The following is a 22,271-nucleotide window of genomic DNA, read 5'->3' on the forward strand; positions in this document are numbered from 1 at the left end:
TGACACAATGCGGCCTAAAAACTTCCGGTTTAGTGGAAAAAAAAAACCCTCATAAATTTTCCAGATTCTTGAAAAGAAGAGACGAAACATTTTTCGGCACCCGTTAATGTAGTTTTGAGGGTCGTGTGTATATATATAGCACTTAAAATCATCAATTTTAAAATTCTCAAGGGAAATTTTTATTTTACCACGAACTATTCCTAAACATCGATATCAAAAGTTTCAAACACATTTATCATTTGGGTCACAAAGTTACTTTACATACTTTTTTTAATGTAAAAATTTTTTTTTTAATATTTTAATATTATAAAAAATTATAATTATATAATAATTTAATATTATATATATATATTTTTATATTAGAATAACATCTATATATCTCATGATGTGTCATAATTATATATGCGAAAAGTAAGTTAAACAAGAGTCATCTGTTAGATTAAGGATAACAGATGTTCTATCATATTTACTCAAATGTTAATAACAGTTGTCTACTTTCTACACAAAAAGAAATATACTCTAACTCCTCTAGGCTAAAAAAATAATCACTTAATATAATATTTTTTTAAAATAAAGTACATATACTTTGAAAAATTAAATCAAAATTTAAAAATTGTCAATTAATTTTATATTAACTTTTCAAAGTTACATAAAAATATAATTTTCTCGTCACCCTATTAACAAAAAATTAAATTCAAAAACAACAAAATATTTCACACCTCGACAAATAATAATTTCCCTAAAAAAAGAAAGAAATTGAAAAGAATTTAAAGTGAAATCTCGTAGAAATTCGTCGAATTAACTCCGAATTAGATAGAACAACTTCCAACTCGTCTGGCGTGTGAGAGGCACAATGCCGAACAATGCCGAAGAAGTAATCGCGAGACATACACACACATACAAAGTAGAGAATTCATATAAACCTCGTATAACTTCGACTTGTGTCGGGAAAAGTCGACACCCTTCGGGTTTTGCCACGGAACCCGACGCGAGACGAACGGCCACGACAGTTCGCCTTCTCTCCGTTCAGGACAGACGCGTCCGCGATTCCAAACGAGGTGGTACTCTCGTTCATTTCTCGTCGGTTTAAATCACACGAGTACCGCAAGTTTTCAAAACTCTCGGTTAGTAAAACCGCAAATTTTTTTTTTTAATTTCAATTTTTTTGTTGCAAAACAATATTCACAGAGTGATAAAAAAAAAAAATAAATCGCGAGTGAATGTTAGTTACTAATTGAAAAAAAAAAAAAAATGAAACCCAAAGGACGACGCTGATCGTATTTTTTTTTTAAATTTAATTTGTCATGCCGAGGAGACACAGATCTCCTCTAAATAAGTGTTGATCAATTGTTATACAGTGATTCCAAGGAATTGATATAGGTATAATTTTTGCAAAAGTGGATATTTTTTTTTTTTCAAAAAAAAAAAAGTAAAGGAGTAATAACGATCAGTGGAAAGTGTTCCCAAAGGGGAGTTGAGTGAACAAAAAGCTTTCGTCGCACCTTAAGCGTCGGAGCTCTCGCGCGACGCGAGATTCATGCGGTCAGCATCCAGATCCTGAAGGATCAACCAGAGGGAAGTAAAAAACGAACTTTTTTTTTTGGGAAATGAAAAGAAGAGCACAAACTGGCAGAGGCACAATCGACAAATGGTCCAAATGGCAAAGGAATTAAATTACCAAAAAACCAATGTTTTTGATTGGATAATTTGGATATAGGATAGAAATTAATTGGAGTATCAAGAAAATTTGATTTTGGATACAGTGTTCTGAAATTTTTGGCTGCCGAACATGCAAGGGATTTAATAAGTGTGATGTTGATAATTTCGGGGGAAATTTAAACCGAAATTGATTTAGTGATTTTTTTTTTTTTTGTGGATGTAGATGTGTCGTGAAAAGTGGTGGACGACAACGTCGAAAGTGGTGTGTGGATTAATTATTATTGAAGGCCGTGATACAGGCGTTGGTGTTTGCACTCGTCCTGTTTATTACGATGATTTCCACGTCTTTTGTGACCCTTGTGTTCCTAGTGTGCCTTCAAACGGTTCTACTCTCCACCGTGAGCAACTGTGCGAAAACAATCAGCATGCACTGGAACACAACAAATTCCATGTAAGTGCTGAATATAACTTGCTTTTGTTGAGTGTGTTTTGTGCTACCGTCGCTTGACGGGCGTATACCCCGAAGAGAATATAAGGTTGTATTTATCGAGTGAATTTCTCCGTAAAGAGATCCCTTGACTTTTCATGGAAATCCCGTCATGGTTATTCTTCTCAGTGTTATATAGTTTTCCTCTGAGTTTAAAACAAGTTTTAATGCCAAGTAGTGGCCTTTTTTTGCAATGATCTCAGCGAGTTTTAATATTGGAAGTTGTGGTAAAATTTCCTGTTCTCGTCAATGAGAGCTTCTTTTTCTTAAGATCGTTTGCGCTCTACTCTTCTGTCAGCGATTGCCAATGACGGGATGTTGATGAATGAATTGTGGAAAATTAACACCGTGAGGTTGTAAATAACCGGAAATTCGGATAGAGAGAAAAAAAAAACCAACAAGTAAAATTAGTTATCACCATTGAGTGGTAATTGAAAAACGTCTTTCAACTCCTCTTTTTCTGTTTTACTAAATAATTTAGAAATTTCAAAAATACGATAACTTCTTTCAATGCTTTCATTAAGATGTTTCTATTTACTTCTTAAATGATTGTATAAAGTACTATATACTCAGTATCCATCAGGGAATACAAATTTGCATGACAATACATTCACATGTCCAGTTGTATGCTAATTAAATAATTAAGATCTTCTAGTTCATCTGTGATCGATTCAATTATCTTTAAAAATCAATGACAGGTTCATTATTTCAATTGCTTTTCCTTTTTGTGCAAATTTACAAATCGTAGAAATCAACTCAATTTTGAAATATATAGTCAAATGAAAACTAATTCACTAATTTTAGTGAATTGAAGATGAAATCGTACTATTGAAAAAGTAGAAAAAAAAAAGTATCACGTTTCATACAGTAATCTTAAAATGATGTTCAACTTGTCAGAAAGTATAATTTGTCCACGTAATGTACAAAAAAAAAATCCTCTTAAAAAATGTTCTAAAGAATAATTTCACTGGCTAATGTAGGCAATTCTTTATGAGGACGCCTCTTTGTAAATGTAAATTATTTTTAAGATTGTAATTGAGCATAAAGGAAAAGTCAAGAAATGTTGCGTGTCAGCAATTTTGTACGTTTTTTAGTGAACAATAACATATATATATATATATATAGACGATAAGCATGCGAGAGTTAAAGAGACGGTGCCGAACGACTTAAAAGTGAATCGATTTCTCATGCTAAACATGCGTCACTAAGTTACCTATTCTCATGATCATACAAAATATTACACGAAAAAATTTTTTAACTGAGGTCAAATTATGAAAAAATCAATTTGACACTATTTCGATTGTCGATACAGAAGAAATAGAAGAGTGTTTCGTACATTTTCTGCATATAAAGAAAACCCTCCCTTACTCCCCCATCGATATGCAATTCAAGAGATTCAACTTTAATCAAATCGGTGTACCGCTTACATTTAATTTTTTTCTCATTCCCAAGGGAAAAAGTCGCTCGTTCTCGCTTTCCAATTATTCGTTCGAGACGCAGAACCAAAGCGAATGTTACCTTGCCTTGGCTTTCGAACGATCGTACGGTAAACGGCTCTGTTCGTGACTCGAACGAAATCGGCTCGTGACAAAGGCGAGTCTTCCCTTCGAGAACACTGTCTCTCCTCGACTTTTACGATCTCCCCGACATCGCACACGTTTACATGTACTAAACTCATTCCATTGGATCAGTCTTTTAACTAATTTTCGACCTTCTATTTTCAATATACTAAAAAAATCCTCTTTTTTATATGAATTTGATATTACTAAAATTATTCTATTTCTATACCTAAAAGCACCTCACACACATTACGATATTCAATATTCCCAATGACATCAATTATTTTTCTATATGTCATACTCTATTTTTGCATGTCATATCTGTATGTCATGCATTATTTTTGTATGTCATACATTTGTGTGACTTTTTTTTTATAACCATTAATGGATATTAAACGAAAAACAAAGAATAGAGAAAAAAAGTAAATTTTTCAAATAAAGAGAGGACACATTAATGCATCATTAACTTTGAAGAAGCACTATAAAGCCATATGAAAAATGTTTACCATCCAAAATAAAAGCCACGTGTGTGTTTCTTATTTCACCGCACAAAATACATTTTCAAAATCCCAGACGCGAGCACTAATACACACCACATACTTGAAAGTTCGAACACTTAAATAAACACAACATAATCTCACATAACATCAATTTATCCAGAAATACTATTCGATTCCACTGAAACTAGAAATCTAATAATATACTTTTTTTAAAGTAAAAAAAAAAAAATATTACAGAAGTAAATTTACCCACAGACATTGTATGAATCGCGCATAATTGCAGAAAATTACGACTCTACTATTGTTCCATTAACCCTATTTCACAGAGACCGTTAACGACAATTGACATTAAGATAAACTTGTATACAGTATTCGTCTTTCTCTCTTTTTTTCTCTATTCTGACTGCAAAGAACTTTACTCTTAGCGAAGAAATGAATTTTTCCCTAATCGAAAATAGTTCCGTTTGGATGAATCGTGTGCGCAACGCTCGCACATAAGCCCTCGTGGAAAATGACGAGTCGTAAAAACGTCAAACGTCTTAAGATAACGGCTGTTTGCGATTGGTGTGCACGATTCGAGGCGGTTCTTCGTCGAAGCTTCGGAGACTTCGATGCTAGGACAAGCATAGATAGATCGAACTCTCCCATCGTGCGATTACGTTCTGTGGTCCATGCAATAGTTTTTTTTTTCTAATACATTATAAAAAAAAAAAAATCTCAATAACGTTTTATAATGTAGTAAATTATTCTAATACTCAATTTATATATAAACGACGCATGACATTTGTCGTCGGATCGTATTTTCGTCAGCTCATTCGCCCGCTCGACGTGTAATGTATGTACATTTCTTGTGTATACATACCGCAACCTCCGCGAAACTCTTTTATATATATACATACACAGAAACCGAAACAAAGTGAAACCAGGCGTAAAGCAGCGGTTCGGCCGAATGGATTTTGCGCTAATTGGACGACCGTAAACGTGTTCTGCATTCCAAGTTTATTGCTTTTCGGAACTTTTACGAGTGGAAGCTTCAAGGTGAAAAATGCTTATTACATATATTTATGTTTGCGGTACATGCCAAGGAACAATCTCACTTTTCTTTAGAGGAGAGGAAAAATGACTTTTCTTTGTATACATGGGGGAGGACCAATTTATATTTAACCTTGTATTCAAAATAGATGAGCGCGGCTTCTCTAAATCAAAGGATAAAAAAATAGTTGCATAAGATAGTTCTGGAAAAGATGAGAAAATTTTTAATCCCGTAATACTAGCTAAAATGTTTCACCTTGACATTAAGAAAAGATATGCGGAAGCTGTCGACACCTCGGCTTACTGGTGCTTGAGGAAATTATTGCTACGAGCACTTGTAGCCAGCGCCATTCTAATTATTACGTATAGTCTGTATCGCGCTCTCATCGTGAAATGAACCCACACACATACATACATACATACACACATAGTTTACGTTGCCAAGTGGTTGGCGATGCACCAAGTAGCGAATTCTTGATACGGCCATGGGTTCCTATAACCATTCGTCATTTCACTGAAATTGCCTGTCCCGAAAGAACATTTTTTCTCTAGCTTTTTTTGATCTCTTATTAGCATTAACAAGAACAAAAAATTATACGTTAGAAAAATATTGTAGATTTCAGTTGATAAATTCTGAGTAAAGATTTGTGACTGATCACGAGAGAAGAGCCTACTTGAATGATTCTGTAGAAATTTAATAATAATAATAATCAATATGGAAAGGAGCATTTATTACAAGGCATTTTCTTGTTGTCGATATCCTAGGAGCCAGAATGAAAAGGCAAAAAATGTTTGATTACATTTTACGTCGATTACTAACGAAGGAAAGAATGTTAAACTAATGAATTCAACTGGCGCTTATGTTTGTGATCTCTCTCTCTTTCTCTCTTTCTCTCCATGACGTCTGACAAAATCGGTAATGTTCGCCACACACAAGGCAACTGGTTTCAATATCCAATAAAGTGTTTACGTAACAGTAAATATATATTAATATTCTGTCCTTTCATCATTTCTTCTTGTCTTTACAAATGAAAATTCATGAGGATAAGCTTAACAATAACGATTACCAGGAAACATAAAAAACAAAACATCTCCAATTACCTCAAGACATAAGAATAATTAGGAAATATTTAATTAACGTTAAAATTGCTTTTTCTACAAAAAGAAATAAAAGAATTAAAAAAATATTTTTATTCTTTAAAATCAGTTTTCCCACCAGGTAAATTCAGAGTAAATTTTGCAAAAGAGCCATATACAAAGTTAAATAGCTATATAAAAGCAAGAAAAAGAAGAAAAGGAAGTACCTGCCGGACACTCGTTAGGCGTTAAAAGTCTTCAAAAGGGAACGAAGGGCGAAGTTAGAGTCGCGTCTCATTTTCTCTCTCACTGAAGTGAAACCGGAAATGCTAACGCCACTGACACGCCCATTAAAGACACGCGCAGGTTTCTGTTTTTAAAGGCAAAAAATCATTTTGCAATTTGAGTATAGAAGACCAATGATTATATTTTATTCATATTAAATATGTTTGTGGGTTCAGAAAACGAAAAATAATCATCATGAAAAACACACTGTTATGCTTAATTAAACGCCACCCATGAACTTCTCGGAAATTGGACAATTTCTGGACACACCATATATATATACATATAAACACATATATTCACAAAAATAATCATTTCTAGCAGCTGTTTCCTGTTACAAAACCCCAGAATTGAAAAAAAAACATTGACGGGGGTCTCTCCCTTTTTTTCTAATATTTCTTTCACCTTTTTTTTCATATGCGATTTTTAGGATGGTAAATACGAAAATGCAATCGAAGAGACTGAAATTGGGTAGAAAAAAAAGAGGGTTGAAAAATTAAGCAGTATATAGATAAAAATCGGATTTGAATACCGTTAACGGAATGTGACAATGTACAAGGTACGCTTGAATGCGCACTGAGCACGTAATTAAATATGATCACCCCTCAAGTCGAAAATAATTATACACACTCACTTTCAAGTAATTTGCAATTAAATTAAATGTATAATACAATTTAACAACTATGGTATATACAATTATTATATTCATCAAAAAAGGGGTCCGTATTTTTACACCTAAACAAAGTTGCATCGGTTGAGAAAACAAAGTAACAATATTTTAATTCTAAAACGAAAGAAGTTTGTGAAAAAAAAAGAATTAATTTCTCATGAATTCAAATCGTTTGGTTGCATACGGTTTCTTGACCACAACGACGACGAAAAAAAAAATCGAGCCCTTTCATTTCAAATTTCATGCTTCAAGGAAGATGTACTCGCTGAATCCTTCATTTTCACGTCGTGTCCCTCAGCTTCTGTTACCAGTGCACACACATACAATTCTATCGCACTATATCTATATATATATAAACCGCAAAGGATAAACTAGGGGAGAAAAGATGCAGCGATCCCTGGAAGATTGAATAGTGAATGACTCAGTGTGTTAGCGAAGAGAAGATTATCGACAGAGGATATTCTCTCTTCTATTGTAAGCCTTTCGATTGTGTCGAGATAAATTAAGATCCACGACCCGCAAAGTACACATGCTATATGCAAAAGGAAGGTGCACGCGATAAAAATCACGACAGTTATGTTTTATAGAATCCTATTCAATCAAAAAAAAAAAAAAAAAAAAGTAGTCTCTTTTTTGAAAATAATATTTTTCAAAGGAGTAAAATAAAGACAAAGAAAAGAATCTTCTTGCTCAAGAAGAAAAAAGAGATAGATCTTTTAGTTTTTTGAATAAAAAAAAAGATTGAAAATTCCACATGAAGTCTCCAAAGCACACATTAGTCAAGTCTAATTAACGTTTCCTTATAGTCAGATTGTCGACTGTTGCGATTGCTTTCCAGACCGTTATATAGGGATAGATGTTGCTGTAGCTAGCCTATCATTCCCTTTAGCTGTCTCTTTTTCCTTCTCTCTCTTACCTATTGGATTCGCTTTTTCTTCCTTTACCTGTATATATATAGTTGAGTCCGGAGAGAGAGACACAATGGCTATTTCCGCTCCGTCACACCCGGAAGACTCGAACGTCAGTGATTTCTAAGCCCTCTGTAGAGAAAGAGAGAGAGAGAAAATGTGGATGCAAAGAGATGAAACTAGCGCGGGGGAAGTTCCTTTTGCGAACCTCGACATGAAAAGAAGAACTGTATACGCCAAGTGCGTATACATATACATACACGTTTTGTTCGTGCAGGTGTTTTGAAATTGAAAAAAAAAATTCTCTCACCAAGAATAATCGCAGATTTTTTTTTTTTATTCTTTCTTTTCTATATGAAAAATTCCGATATTTATCTTTAAATTTTAATCATAAAGTTGTTACATTAAAATACGGTAATAATGACCATCATTATCTTGCACACTAGTATACGTTTCATGGCTCATTATATTCTTTTTATATATATATTTATAAATATAACAAGTTGCGTGCACTAATCAACAAATCTATAGTTTAAAAAAGTATTTAGATAACGTTCATTATGACACGGTTTGTGAACAAGAGAAAAATTTTTTGATATTTCTTCTTTGAAGAAGAAATTAGTTTGCCAATGTAGGTCTTCCGTGACATCCCCTCCTTTCTCTCTCTCTCTCTCTCTCTCTCCTTTTTAGCAGGAGGCTTCCGCTGAGCGAAAATTTGACACTACCCGTGTCAAGGAGGCGGCAGATGGAGGGCGCCAAACGGCTACTAGCCCGAGGCACATATTAACCTGGAGCCGGCCCTGAATCAGTGAAGGAGATTACACCTCGAGGTCCTGCGGGGTTTGAAACGAGCCCCACGAATGGGCGAGAAAAAAGGCACGAGAGAGAAAAAGAAAAAAGAAGAAAGAGAAAAGAGAACCTCTTGGAGATCCGCGTTCTCATTTGTCTCCCTTCTTTTTCGACCCTCTTTTCTTTCTTTCTCCATCCCTCTTCTTTTTTTTTCTTCTCCCTATCTCACTCGTTTTCATTCTCTCTATCCTTCTCCTTTTTTTACTCCCGCAATCCCCTTCGATCCTGTTTAAGTTCTCTCTCTCTCTCTTTCTCTCCTACAGCTTTTTCGAACCGAATCCCTCATTGTCGACTCGGTAATTCGAGGAGGATCGAAATAACCCATTATATACCGTAATGAGCGGCGCATTCGCGTCCTTCTCCATATAGCCTCGCACTCTGTTATCCCGCAGAGTATGGCTACATTCGTCTCTCAACGAATCCTCTTTTCGTCGCTATATTCCGACTACCGTAACAGTCGAAAATCGTCCAAACGAGTCCCCTGCTGAGGTTTATATCTATACTCGCAGTCCAGTAATAAGTCCCTTTGGTACACTCCTTATTTCCTCGTCGCGAACATTTTTTTTTACTCTCAACTTTCAACTACTCAGAAAATTTTTCAGAAATCGATATCAATTTTCTAAAATTGCAAACTCTTTAAAATATGAATTGTGACTAAGAATTAATTGAGGAATTAGTAATTATTAAACTATTAGTATAATTGCAAAAAAAAATGGTTGAATAAATTTTATTGTACCAATTTTTCAATTAGCAATAAAATTGTAATTTAAATAATAATAGAGAACTCAATATAATCAATACTATTTGATCGTGAATTCAAAGAGTTGAATTCAAATAAAATAGGAGGAGGAGAAACAAATTGAAAATCAACTTTTCAGCAAATTAATTCAATCTCGTTGATAAAAGATCAAAAGCAAAATGGTAATTTCGTAAATCAAACATATGAGATCGTTAACATGCCGGGGAATTTTAATGCGTCAACTCCAATTGGCAGCATTTAAAGTAGAAGTCAAAAATAGCCGCCTAAAACCCCCTTCGACACACTTTGAAACCAAAATACAAATGCGCGCCGAGTACAACAAATGCGAAACTATCCTTTTCTTCTTGTTGACAAAAAAATCTCAAGTGTGAGGACAAACTTAAAATTCCATTTTTAAATTTCTCCTCTTTTTTTTTGTTTTCAATTCTTATTTTACAAATTCTTCTTTTACTTTTAAATATGTCATTCCTTTTTCTTCCATTTGTCGCCAATTTTTTACATACCCGCAACAAATAAAAAAAAATATATATATATATATAGCAAGCTGAAAACTTTTCCAATAAAAACCATCCAAGTGTCGATATTTGACACCTTAAGTAAGTGCTGAGCATGTAATACTTGAAAAATTATTTTCTAAAAAGAAAAACGTGTTTTGAAAGAAGTTTTTCCCTGTTTTTCTTTGTGTTTGGAGCTTCTAGGGTCTAGGGCTTCTTTTCTCAAGTGTGTGGAACGTGTTCGAGGGGTTTTTATTCCGCTAAAAGGAACATATAACGCCATCTCTGAAGTAACTTGGTAAACTTTGATACTACTACTACTACAACTACTTCTTTTACGACTTGTTTCAACTCAAGATTTTCAAGGTCCGACGAGGGACGTTGCTCCTTCGACTCTCCTCTCTCTCTCTCTCTCTCTTTCATTCGCCTTTCTCCCGCATGTTTACCTGAGAGTATTTACTGTTACTGTCACGAACCCTCAAAATTCATTCCACGAACGGGACGAGTCTCGCGTCATTTCGAATTGTCGGGCACTTAATGACATTATCGCTAGCGTTAATCGCCCTCGTTAATCGAGAAACCGGCAGCCAGTTTGAAAGCAATGAAACACGAGAGAAGTTAAATCAAGCCTCTATCCTATTAGTGTATATTACTTTTTTTTTCCTTCTTTTCCTTTCATATTATATACTTCTCGTTAGTCTTGAATGTAATCGTTTCATTTTAATATAATTATTATCTTACAAGAAATTATTGACAGTTTATGATGTATTGTTATAGTTGTTAATAATAAATTTGTCATTATTAGTTTATTACATCTTTCCAGATATTGCCTTATCTGATTATAACCATCCGTGTATCTTTATCATTCTTAAGAGTCTGCTAATGCATTTATGTTTGGTGATGTTTATCAGAAGCAAATACAAGAATCATCCTCAAATATGGTTCCATAATATATCTTTTTTTCGTCAACATCATCTGTTGACTTTCTTTCAAAGTCGGTTTCTTTATTCCAAAAAAATGTAACTTTATTAAGTCATTTCACTTTCTATATAAATACTATAAATGAGTCACTAAATTGTTTGGTTCAAAGAATTCTTTACCAGATTTTAAAAATTAAGTTTTTGACCTAAAGAATTTAAGTATGCGTGAAAATTCTTTTAGAAAGTCAAGGACAAAATTCGTTGGAGGTCCCACAGTAACCGAGTGACCGAGAAAAATAGTGAAAAGGAAAATTGTTTAGAATGTCACGGATGAAAAGTGTGCTAATCCAAATCGAATTTGGGTATACCTGTTAAAAAAATGGCAATAAACGCGTGTCGATGCTTTTCTGTTAATTTTACGATTTGGCTCAAGCGAAGAGAATTAATGGGGGCACACGAAGAAGACCTTGGAACAAAAGCCACCCTGTTTTCTACCCCGTTCCAACGACTTTCAGTATTGCCAGAGGTTCCTCGAAGCAGGAATGCCATAATCTAGATAACTGGCCATAATGGAATACCTGCCTCGACTGGTCGTCGTTGCTTTCTACCTCGTTGCACCTTCGCTCTTTTTTTTCCCCCCCTTTGCCACCTCCCTTCTTCTCCTCCTACTCAACCTTTTCCCCCATGTCGGTTGATCGTCGTTTTGGACTCGTTCCTCACGCTTGCCAAGAACTGAACGCCAAAAAATCCTTCTGTACCGACACGTGTTTTTTCGACATGACTCGAAACTATGAACGTGAAAAATTCTCTCCCCGAACGCTCATTTAAAAAGAAAGAAAGACACACACACACACAGACTAAAAACAAGATTTGACGAATATCAAACGTAACTCCTTGAAAAACTCAGGAGGGAACCTGTCATTCCCTTAACCTTGACATGGGTTGAGATCGATGGAAACCAAGAGATTAATCATAGGCTACATTAATTACGCTTTCTCACAAGAAGAAACATATCTAAACCATGTTCTTTTAAGTTTTATCTTTGACGATCATTAAACTGGAAAAAAAAACGCTTTGTTCATCTCACCGGGTATATTGTATTACATATCCTAAATTATTCCACATTAATTTACATCATCATGAAATCCAATCCTCTTTTTTTCTATCAATTTTTGATAAATGATGATGGAAGATATTTTTTTTTTTTCTGTATATTGATATCATCAAAAAAGTAGAAATCGAAAAATACTTGTTCTATGCGATGACTCGTTATTTTTATTGGCTAGATTTTCTTTGATGCGCAATATAAAAGTAGAGCTTTACTTCGTATACCAACACACAGTAGCCCTTTCAGGATATCGTTCCTTGCAGAATCTTCTAAGCCATATAGTATCAAATGACCAACATATACACACGCGTACCTGGATATTCGAGACTACATGTGTAGTGTGTGGAGAAGATTCGCAACTCGTTTCTTTTGCGACACACAAGGCGTAATTCGATGCTCGACTTTTCTCCGATTCCATGCTTCTGGTTTGCTTGTATAGCGTTCAATCGGCACCCAGAGGGATTAACATATATAGCTTTGAAAATTCCAGAAATTTTCTAAGAAGACGCGAGTGTAACAAAAAAAAAACTATCTACATCTTATGATCAAGATTGAGAAATAATTTTTTTCTCTCTCAATTCAGATAAAAACGTAATGTAATAAATCATAAATTTGAATTTTTTCCTATTCCTGCTTTCGAAAATATTTCTGATTCAACTATACTCGATTACCTCGGAGTAAAACTTTGTCACGTCAAAAAATACAAGTAAATTTTTTCAATTAAAATATTTTACCTTGATGACGAATTTTCAGCTTCCAGAAGATTCTTTCAAACTAAATAGCCCTCGGAGATCCCTACTTTCAAGTTAAATTTCCATTCAGAAAATGTGAAAAATAACCGTCAAAATAGACCGAGTTCTAAAAAGTCCGAGTATGAAGAATTTTGTCCTTCCAACATTCCCTTTTTTACTTTCGCCCTTATATTTGAAGTACGTGACACCACAAGCCATCGAGGATAGAATCTGCAAAAAAGAAAAATTAAACTCTTGTTAGCGCTTTCAAAAAATTCTAAAGAATCTTGGAAATTTAATAGAAAATCAACTATTTTATTAAATGTTCACTTGAAAATGTATACATATATTCAAATATATAGTTGGCAGTTCAATAAACTTGGATCTATTGTAGAAACACTAATTATAATTTTCAAAACGAGCCGACATGAATTTCTATTCATACCAACAACTGACTTTACGAGCAGCCTGTCAAATAACCAGATTACGAGAGTTCGCGCCTAGGCCTCCTTTTATGTAGTTATATATGCGTATGTTATATAGGGTGTCTCGCAGACTTTGCCTCAGGGCAGTGTGAAATAATTACTAGGAGTGGAACAGAAGGGAACTGGCGCGTGGGTCGTGTGGAAATCTCTGATTTGTTTTCATCCATATACACAAAGTAATATTATTATATCCAAAACATGATCTAACTATAAAAAAAAAAATCAAAAATTCTGTGTCTTAATTTAATCGACTTTTCCATAGAACAGAAAAATTCTCTCGATGCAATAAAGTCCACTTGAACCGTAACAATTGTGCGTTACGCTTTTACACATAATTTGAAAAGCATATCCCCCCTCGGGTCACAATCAGAAAATTGAATTACCGATCGTTTAAAAAAATTTCTCCTATGAAATAATAATAATATATTGTTATTTCCCTCTCATTAATTAAAAAAAAAATTTCCCTTGCGGAAATTACAGATCAAGTCTATCGGATGGTGACTATCCACCGTGAAAGGAGTATATAGGAAACGTTCATATAATTTAATTACTGGACGGATCTGCGAAAAAGAGCTATATAGATATACAGCATCCTTGCGAGAATATATATATATATATATATATATATATATGAAGCGCACACACACAGCGGCTTCTCTTCACTTCCCAGAGCTGTCATAGAGACCGTTATCAAAAGCCTACGGTTACAACATATGCGCCTAGAGAAACAAAAAACAAGGACGAATATATGTATATGTGAGACGCGAGCACTTGACCTTTTAAGATTTAATCTCAACGCAATATAACTAATCGCGATATACATATCCCGTAATTCGAGAAATCCAATGCAAAACCTTGTATACATATCGCCACACGCGACAGAACAAGCATAACTGTTAAATGCCACTCTTAAATCTTATTGCTGTAAATTAATAATTCTGATATATATTACGAAACAACATTTCAATTTGCCTATTGTAGAAATTTAGTATGCGCCTATAGAAAATTTCTCAGAATAACAAAATGAAAATCTTATTTTAAGACACTTTTTGTCCTGATTTCTATGACATTTTATTGTCTTATATTTTGGCCAAATGCGACAAGTCTGATTACTTTCTTAACCAATGAAACAAGTCAAGACAATTTAAAGACATTTCCTTAAGTGTCATATCTTAAAATCAGATAAAGGAAAACTTATTTTAAGATAAATGATTAATTATTCCAAAGCATTAATTAATATTCAACACCTATTGTAAAAAGTTTCACAGAAAATTAAAAGGCATTAAAATAAGCTGCAACGCTTCTTATTTTAATCCAATTTTGCTTATTTTAATCCATTTTGGTATTAAAATAAGCAAAATTGGATTAAAATAAGAAGCGTTGCAGCTTATTTTAATGCTTTTTAATTTTCTGTGTTAGTATTAATTTAATAAATTTTGTATTTTTTAGAAAAGAAATGATTTCTGTCTTAAAATAAGATTTTCTCCTTCCTTTGTGTTAAATCTATTGTAAAAAAACCTAAAAAAAAAAAAGAAACTCGATTTTTCGCAGACAGCGCATATATGTATATCGGCATTATTTCCTTTGTATATAAATATATGAGAAAAAACTCTCTCACGCGTGAAATGCCTCGTTTCCGAATATAATCGAATTCCCCCCTTTAGCGTTCTTGAAACGAAATATTCCCAAAACGAGCAGAGAGACGCTATCAAGTCTCGGGCAAAACAGGAAGAGGCAATAATATATTATATATGTACATGTGCAATCGGTCGACTCTCTCACACGCAGTTAATGCTGCACGGTGCAAAATTGTGGGTTAGGGTCGCCGCATTTTACCATCCATGGAAGAAAAAGGATGAGGAGGAGGAGAGTGACGTCGCAAGCCCCGAAGGATTCATTCTAAAATTGTTACTGTCGATAACTTATCGACAATAGACGGTAATTCACCGTCATATGTGGATTTGTCCTTCTTTCATCCACCCCCACCTATATATATCTAAAAACACCGTCTACATATATAATCAAAATCCAGTTGCTCCCTATATACCTTCCGGCTAAAATTCAGATGATCACAAGAAAAAATCTCAGTATCATCATCATCATCGAAAAATTCATAATTTTATATATTAAATTTTTAGGCCCCAATAATTTAAATTCTTCGGTAAAATGTATTCTTTACCAAAAAAAAAAAGATGACAAAATTTGGAAGTTTAAATTTCTTATAATATATAAGATTTTTTTTCATGAAAAATTAATTTTTTTTTCTTACAGAAATATAAATATTGTGAGAGAGATTATGATGAAAAAAGATATTTGGTCAAAACTTTAGTCGACTTTAGAAAGAAAGTACTCGAATGGCGATTTACGCGCTTACAACTCTCGTGAATGGGCTACGATTCAAGGGATTTGCGATTCAGTGAATGGAACTCGAGCGTAAACTCCGATAGGATCCCGCGCGTGAATGGCACCACCGCACCCAAATGCAGGTCCGCTTCCGACCTACTATATATGTGCGCTTGGTAAACGTAGAACCTTCTTCATTGTGTCCTCTCACCTGCGAGATCAAATCGTTATATGTATTTACTTTCAAGAACATCCCCTAAACCTAACATCTTTTTTTTCCATTTCTTTCTTTCATTTTTTTTTTTTTTTTTTTTTCCTCCAAATCCTAGACCATCTCCGATCCTTGAACAACTGTTGACTTTCAACTACCGCAAAGCCTCACCTTTGTCAAATGTGCTTTATTTACTTCGATAATCCTAACATTTAGTTTTCTATCATCTATTTTCCTTTTTCAATAAATATATATGTCCAATTGTTGAACCGAAAAGCAAAGAAAAATATTTGTTGAGTCTTTGCTGGTCAAATATCAGGACAATGAAATTTAATATTTTAATTTTGTCAAGTGCTACCTATATACAAGAAAATGAAAAACATAACCTAAAACTTCGGAATTTTTTTTACTAAAAATTGCCAGACTTCAAGAATTTAATTTTTAAAAATTTGATTTTACTCCCAATTTACAGAGGGTAAAAATAATAAGAAAAAAAAAAGGTGGATCATCCACTCCACGTGCATTTTATGACGGTAATGATAAAGGATCAATGCGGGTGTTGGCAGAAAGGTCAATCGAATTGATCGAACGAGAAGCAGTGAATCTTGAAATTCTTTATCTTTTTTTCTAAAAAGCTGTGATATAGGCTTTTTAAAAAATGTGCCTCGTAAGGTCCCTATAAGATCTAAAGTGAGGAGATGACCAGGACGAAAAGTACCGGACAGGGTGGGAATGAAAGGCAGATGCAACCCTGGTCAGAAAAAGAAGCAGCTGCATCATCGACCCTTATAGATATATATATAAGAATATAATCGACCCAAACACATGTATCATCATCATCATTTTGTGTTAGTCAAGAAAATTTCAAAAATTCCTTCAGATTTCTTCGCCTCGTTTATTTAACCTCAAGAAACGTTTTGTTTTATCATGTTGCGTTGATCTTGCATCCCGCAAAGCACTCCACTTTCACACACACACACACATATACGATAAGAAATATACCGTGGTGGTGCGTTTCATATATGCGGGAAACACGAACTGGTTTTCTTATATATGCTTCTCGCGCGCTCTATCCTAGACGAGAAAACCCATTAATCTCGCGCGAGAAAACGTTTTGTAGATTCCGCGGATTTGTGTGTGCCTCCCATGACTCGCGGTTAATATAATAAGATGTAATTACCGGCAAAGTATATATAATATCCCGCTGTGTGGTGGCGCGACGATAATCGTAACAAATTATCTGTTAAGTAGATTCCGAATAAATTAATTAATACTATCGCTCGATCGTCCCTAATTACTTTTTTTTTTTTTTTCTTTTTACCTCGATCAACTTTTTCTTAATATTTATTTCTGCAGAGTCAGTTTCAAAATTAGCGCGCTCACAAAAAAAAAGGAAACTAGAAAAATACAGATTGTTTGTGAAAAAACACATTATCATTTTAATTAGTTTTCTAAATTTTTAACTCTTGTAAAAAGATATTAAATACTTTTCTCTAATCCAATAATTTCCTTTTATATAATAATTTTACCGCCTTGTTTCGATGACGCACATACATCTCCTACCTGCGAACCTTGTAAATAAATCACCAAATTCTTTTTTCAAAATCTAGTTAACCATATTTCCCCGAATACAAAAAAAAAAAAAAAAATGCGTGTACTCGTAAAAAATACAATTCTCGATAGATTTATATCAAACAGATAAAACTTTATTTTCGCATATATAAATCTTCCACAGACTATTTCAATCTCTATGTCAAAAATGACATCATTTTTATTTCTCAGAAAATGATTGTATATTTTTTATATTTAATCGACTATTCTTATATAAAAAAAAAAAATAATATTGAGATCATAAAGTATAATATAATGCCCCCGAGGTTTTGCCAGAGTTCAAAACCATAGATATATATTTTTGCGGAGGAGAGGAAGAAGAAGAAGGGTAGTATCGTAGGTTCGATCTTTTGGACCTTGAGGCCCGGTCACTGTATATGGAAAGACTTGGCAAAGAAGGGGAGGGGGTGGACGGGGGGAGGTAATCGATTACCGCGGGGCCGTTTCCTTCTTTTACCTTTACTGCGTGGAGAGAAGCAACGCCAAAATTTATACCTGGCGGCAGTGTCGAGATGCACCCTCGCCTCGTTTTCAAACGGAGGTTGGGCATTCAACGGCGCCGCGTACTGTGAAACGAAAAATATATGGTTCCCAAAAGAACAGTCGTATAGGTTATGCCCTGTGAGGTATATATAAAGATAGAGAGAGAGAGAGAATCAGAGTGAGTGAGAGATGTATACATATAGAGAGAAGGTTGAATGAAAAAAAGGGAAAAAGAATTGGAAGAAAACGAAACCGACCATATAGGATGCACACACGATTTCCAAAGGGAGAAGAATGAATTCTTTGAATTTTCGTGCCCTGAAAGATTAATGCTGCGGCTTTCACGGGGATCTATAACTTGCTCGAGTATTGTCGAAGAGAACTCGAGAAACTCTCTTAATGACGAATATCTTCAGATTCCCCCTATACACGATCAGACGACCCCCTGAAGTTATAACGAAAACTGTACGGTTACAAGATTTTTCGGGTGGTCCAGCTGCTATTTTTATAGAAGGCCAACATATTTTCGATTTTTTGATTCTTTATCATCGATGACAAACGAGAGGGCCAATTGCAATTCCCCCCGTCATCAGTTTGAAAACATTCAATTATTGATAGAATAATCATGTTTTCATCATCATGATAAATTTTATTTCTATTCTTAAAATCAAATTTGTCGAAATTTCATATCCCTTTCATGCCTATCATAATACATCATACGGATTATAAATACATTTATGTACATTGCAAAGTTCCCGATATTGTGGTTGGTTTAACCATGTAAATAGTAAATAGAGTAGATTAATCGGATTAGTAAATGCCATTCGTGCAGTTAACTCTGCCACAATTGTACATAGCATATATATAGAAATAGCAATATAATTGCATCGTCGGGCTATTTAGAACAATAATCTCGAAAATTGGAATATTTCGAAAAAATAAAAAAAATATTTCTTTATTTTAACTGTCGGCAATATTTTATACATTATATAGACGAAGTTTTGTTGTCAGGTAAAACTTGAACCGCCCCTACAGAAAAAGAGAGTTGAAGAAGATTTGTGAGAAGGCCTATATTATAATATACACAGTGATCAGAATATTCTGAGGAAGATAATCACACTCGAAGGATTGACTGACCCCGCCTCTGAAAAGGTCCCTAAAAAAAGAGAAATAGAAAACGTTGTTGCGTGTGTAAGTCCATTCTCCCCGGGTGTGGAATTCATCCAACTAATATTCTCCAATTTTTTTTTATTATTATTATCATTATTATTATTTATTGTTATTATTATTGACTGAGAAAAAATTCAGTTGTCAAATAAAAAATCTTTTTTTTTTTTTTACGGAACATTAGTTACGTTTGTCATTTATTTGTAATAAGTACAATGAATCGATGTTTTCTTAAGGAACACTACTTTCAAAAATTCTTAAAAGAAATCTGAATCGTGACGGAATTCCACTTTTCCTTATGGATATACAACAAAAACGAATGCTTGAAGTGGTTTCTTGTTTACCCAGGATTCAACAACATTTTTGAAAAAAAAAAACGCTCGAGATTTTAGGAACATAAAAGCAGAATCCTTGTGGATGAAAGTCGGGTCAGTATTACAGGGTCGGCCCTTCCCTCTTAAAAAAAAAAATTCATCCAGGTATGCGTGTTTTAAGTCCTTGAAACGATTCGTTTACAAAAGGAGCCAACGCTCCATTGGACCCATTTATCTACTTTTACGAATGGTATGTATACACCCTTATAAGGTTCACTGTTCACTATTGAGGATTATGAATCGTGTTGAAAATTTCAGTTCATCACTCACTTGTATATATTGGCACAACCACTTATATATCTTTTAACTTGCCTCAGTAAATAGGCTGAGATTCCTAAAGTGTTCCTCCCTGCGGGTTTTTCGTCAAGGGGAAACGGCAACTTGATTTCGTCGTCGTTCGCCACGTGCGAAAAACGGTAAAATAAAAAAAAGAGAGAGAGAGAGAAAAAGCCCAGAGGAAAAGCACCATCTAACTATACCGAGAGCTTGTGTTTATTTGTACGCTTAGTCCGTCGTTGGAAAAACAATGGGGTAAAGTCAATCTTTCTCGTTGCGAGGGAAGAGTCGTGTCAACAATAATATTTTTACCTGCGCGAGTCCACTTTCAGCCCCAACTGGAAAATTGCAGCAGTTTGCAATGGATGAAATATTCCTCCCTCTTTCATTCACTCAATATTTTTTACCCAACAGGATGAAAAAAAAGCAATAAATAAACCCAAGGTACGCCAAATTTTTTAATCCCCAATCATTTCATATTTCGAAAATAAAATACAAATAATGAAAATACAAACGATTAATAAATTAAAAAGAAAATTAATTCTAATGAAATAATTTCAAAAGTGGGGGGGAAAAAAAATCAGACCGTGAACGTGAAAAAAAAACCGGATGCAATAAGCAACTCCGCTCTATCGACCTCGATTATACGTTCAATAAACGTTTTCAATCTGACACGCACTTTCTTGTAAACGATCACTTGTTGTTTCTTTACATCACCTGATTAAAATATGCATTCGTTAGTTAAACACTATGTCTTGGATAATTATTTCTTCTCAATTGCTTTTCATACATGCAACAATATTATCCAACACGTTTCTTTTGCTCAACCTTCACTTTTTCTAATCGTTTTTACATTTTCTTAACAAAAAAAAATTACCTAACCTATATGATGTCGTTTTTTTTTTTTTGTATTTTACAAAAAAATGTTATGCAATTTTTTTTCTATTCGAAACTAGATTTCTCGCTGTCTGTTTTTCTTTTTGACATAATCATAACTGCGCATATATTTGAAAAGAGAGAGAGAGAGAAAGAGAAATATATAAATTTTCAAAACGAGAGTCACGCAAGCTCGTGACTGAATCTCGAGAATCTCAGATGTCACGTTGGTGTGAAACATCATGACACTAGGAAATGACCCCAAAATGTCGCAAGACGTACCTGTACACGACAATGTCCATAAACAATGGAGCTATCTACACGATTGGTGCCTGGAGGATCTGACCCGGGAACGGGGCCCTGACCCCATGAACACCAGGACATCGACTATATCTACCATATCACACAGGGCGGAAATGTCTCAATGTTCAACCCTGAATCTTTATAGATCGCAAAGAACCCTTCAGGTCTCATAATATCTCATCTTTATCTATTTATTGGTCAAAGATATATATAAATATCATTTTCTTTGGCTCATGCTTCCGTGCCAAAGATTATTTCTGATTCATTATATAATCATTCCAATGATTACAAACCAATAATAATAATAATAATATCGAAATTCCTCTGCAACTGAAAAGAGCTTTGCGTGAAATATTCCCGATCATAAAAGATTTCTACTCGCGGGCAATTTTATTAGTTTATTTACTGGCGAAACTATTTGAATAGTTTTCTCGGTGTAATAAAAGTGAAATAAGCTAGTCTTTCATCCTTCCTCTTTTTTTTTTTGCTGTTGTTTGGCGAGAGCAATTTCTTATTTAATACTCGTTGAAAAGAAATCATTGGCTAACGGTGAGAAAATCCTTACTTTTATTATGGTGTGTGCTATAATTTTCAGTAAAGCCTCAAATATTTGACGATGAAACTGTTTGAATTTTCTGCGAAGGACGCCACGTCAATAATTGTTGGTTCTAAGGATTTAGAGAAAGAGAGAGAGAGAGAGAGAGCACTTAATAGCAGCGTTTTAAGTTAAGAATATTGTAAATTTCCTTCTTTTTTTCCTCTATAGCTCTCTGTGTTATGTACTTTGGGATGCTGGAAATCATCTTATTATGTTTCTTCAATGGACCCGTGTTCACGAAGGATCGCGCGTCGCGTGTATATGTATATACCGGTTCCCATAAAGATCCCCGAAATTCAACTCGAAGTCTCTTCCAGGTACTCGATTTTGTTTCGCTCGCATGACTAAACATGGCTCCCTGAATTTCGAGGACAGGTGATGATGATGGTGGTGGTGGTTACTAGTGGGTTGAGTGTTTCGCTCTTTTGTCAAAAATCAAAAAAGAAATCTCAAGAATGAATATACATAGAAACATTTTTCCCTATAATTCAACAATAAATTCCCT

The 22,271-nt window shown here is 34.2% G+C and overlaps 2 protein-coding genes across 2 annotated transcripts in view; one reads left to right on the forward strand and one right to left on the reverse strand.

Annotated features, from left to right (window-relative positions):
• Positions 1–22,271, reverse strand: part of LOC127277703 (acyl-CoA Delta-9 desaturase-like) — a 202,135-nt gene that overhangs the window by 154,238 nt on the left and 25,626 nt on the right. The window contains exon 5 of the mRNA XM_051299010.1: positions 13,043–13,270. The gene's annotated coding sequence lies outside the window, so the exon portion shown is untranslated. The remainder of the gene's footprint in view (positions 1–13,042; positions 13,271–22,271) is intronic.
• LOC127277699 (ephrin-B3) overlaps positions 1,041–22,271 on the forward strand; it is a 40,237-nt gene continuing 19,006 nt past the window's right edge. The window contains exon 1 of the mRNA XM_051299006.1: positions 1,041–2,110. Within this exon, the coding sequence (XP_051154963.1) occupies positions 1,992–2,110 (119 nt within the window). The 5' untranslated portion in view covers positions 1,041–1,991. The remainder of the gene's footprint in view (positions 2,111–22,271) is intronic.

Source organism: Leptopilina boulardi, unplaced genomic scaffold (genome assembly GCF_019393585.1).
Source record: "Leptopilina boulardi isolate dan_hultmark-lab unplaced genomic scaffold, ZJU_Lbou_2.1 LbouV2_175, whole genome shotgun sequence".
NCBI lineage: Eukaryota > Metazoa > Arthropoda > Insecta > Hymenoptera > Figitidae > Leptopilina > Leptopilina boulardi.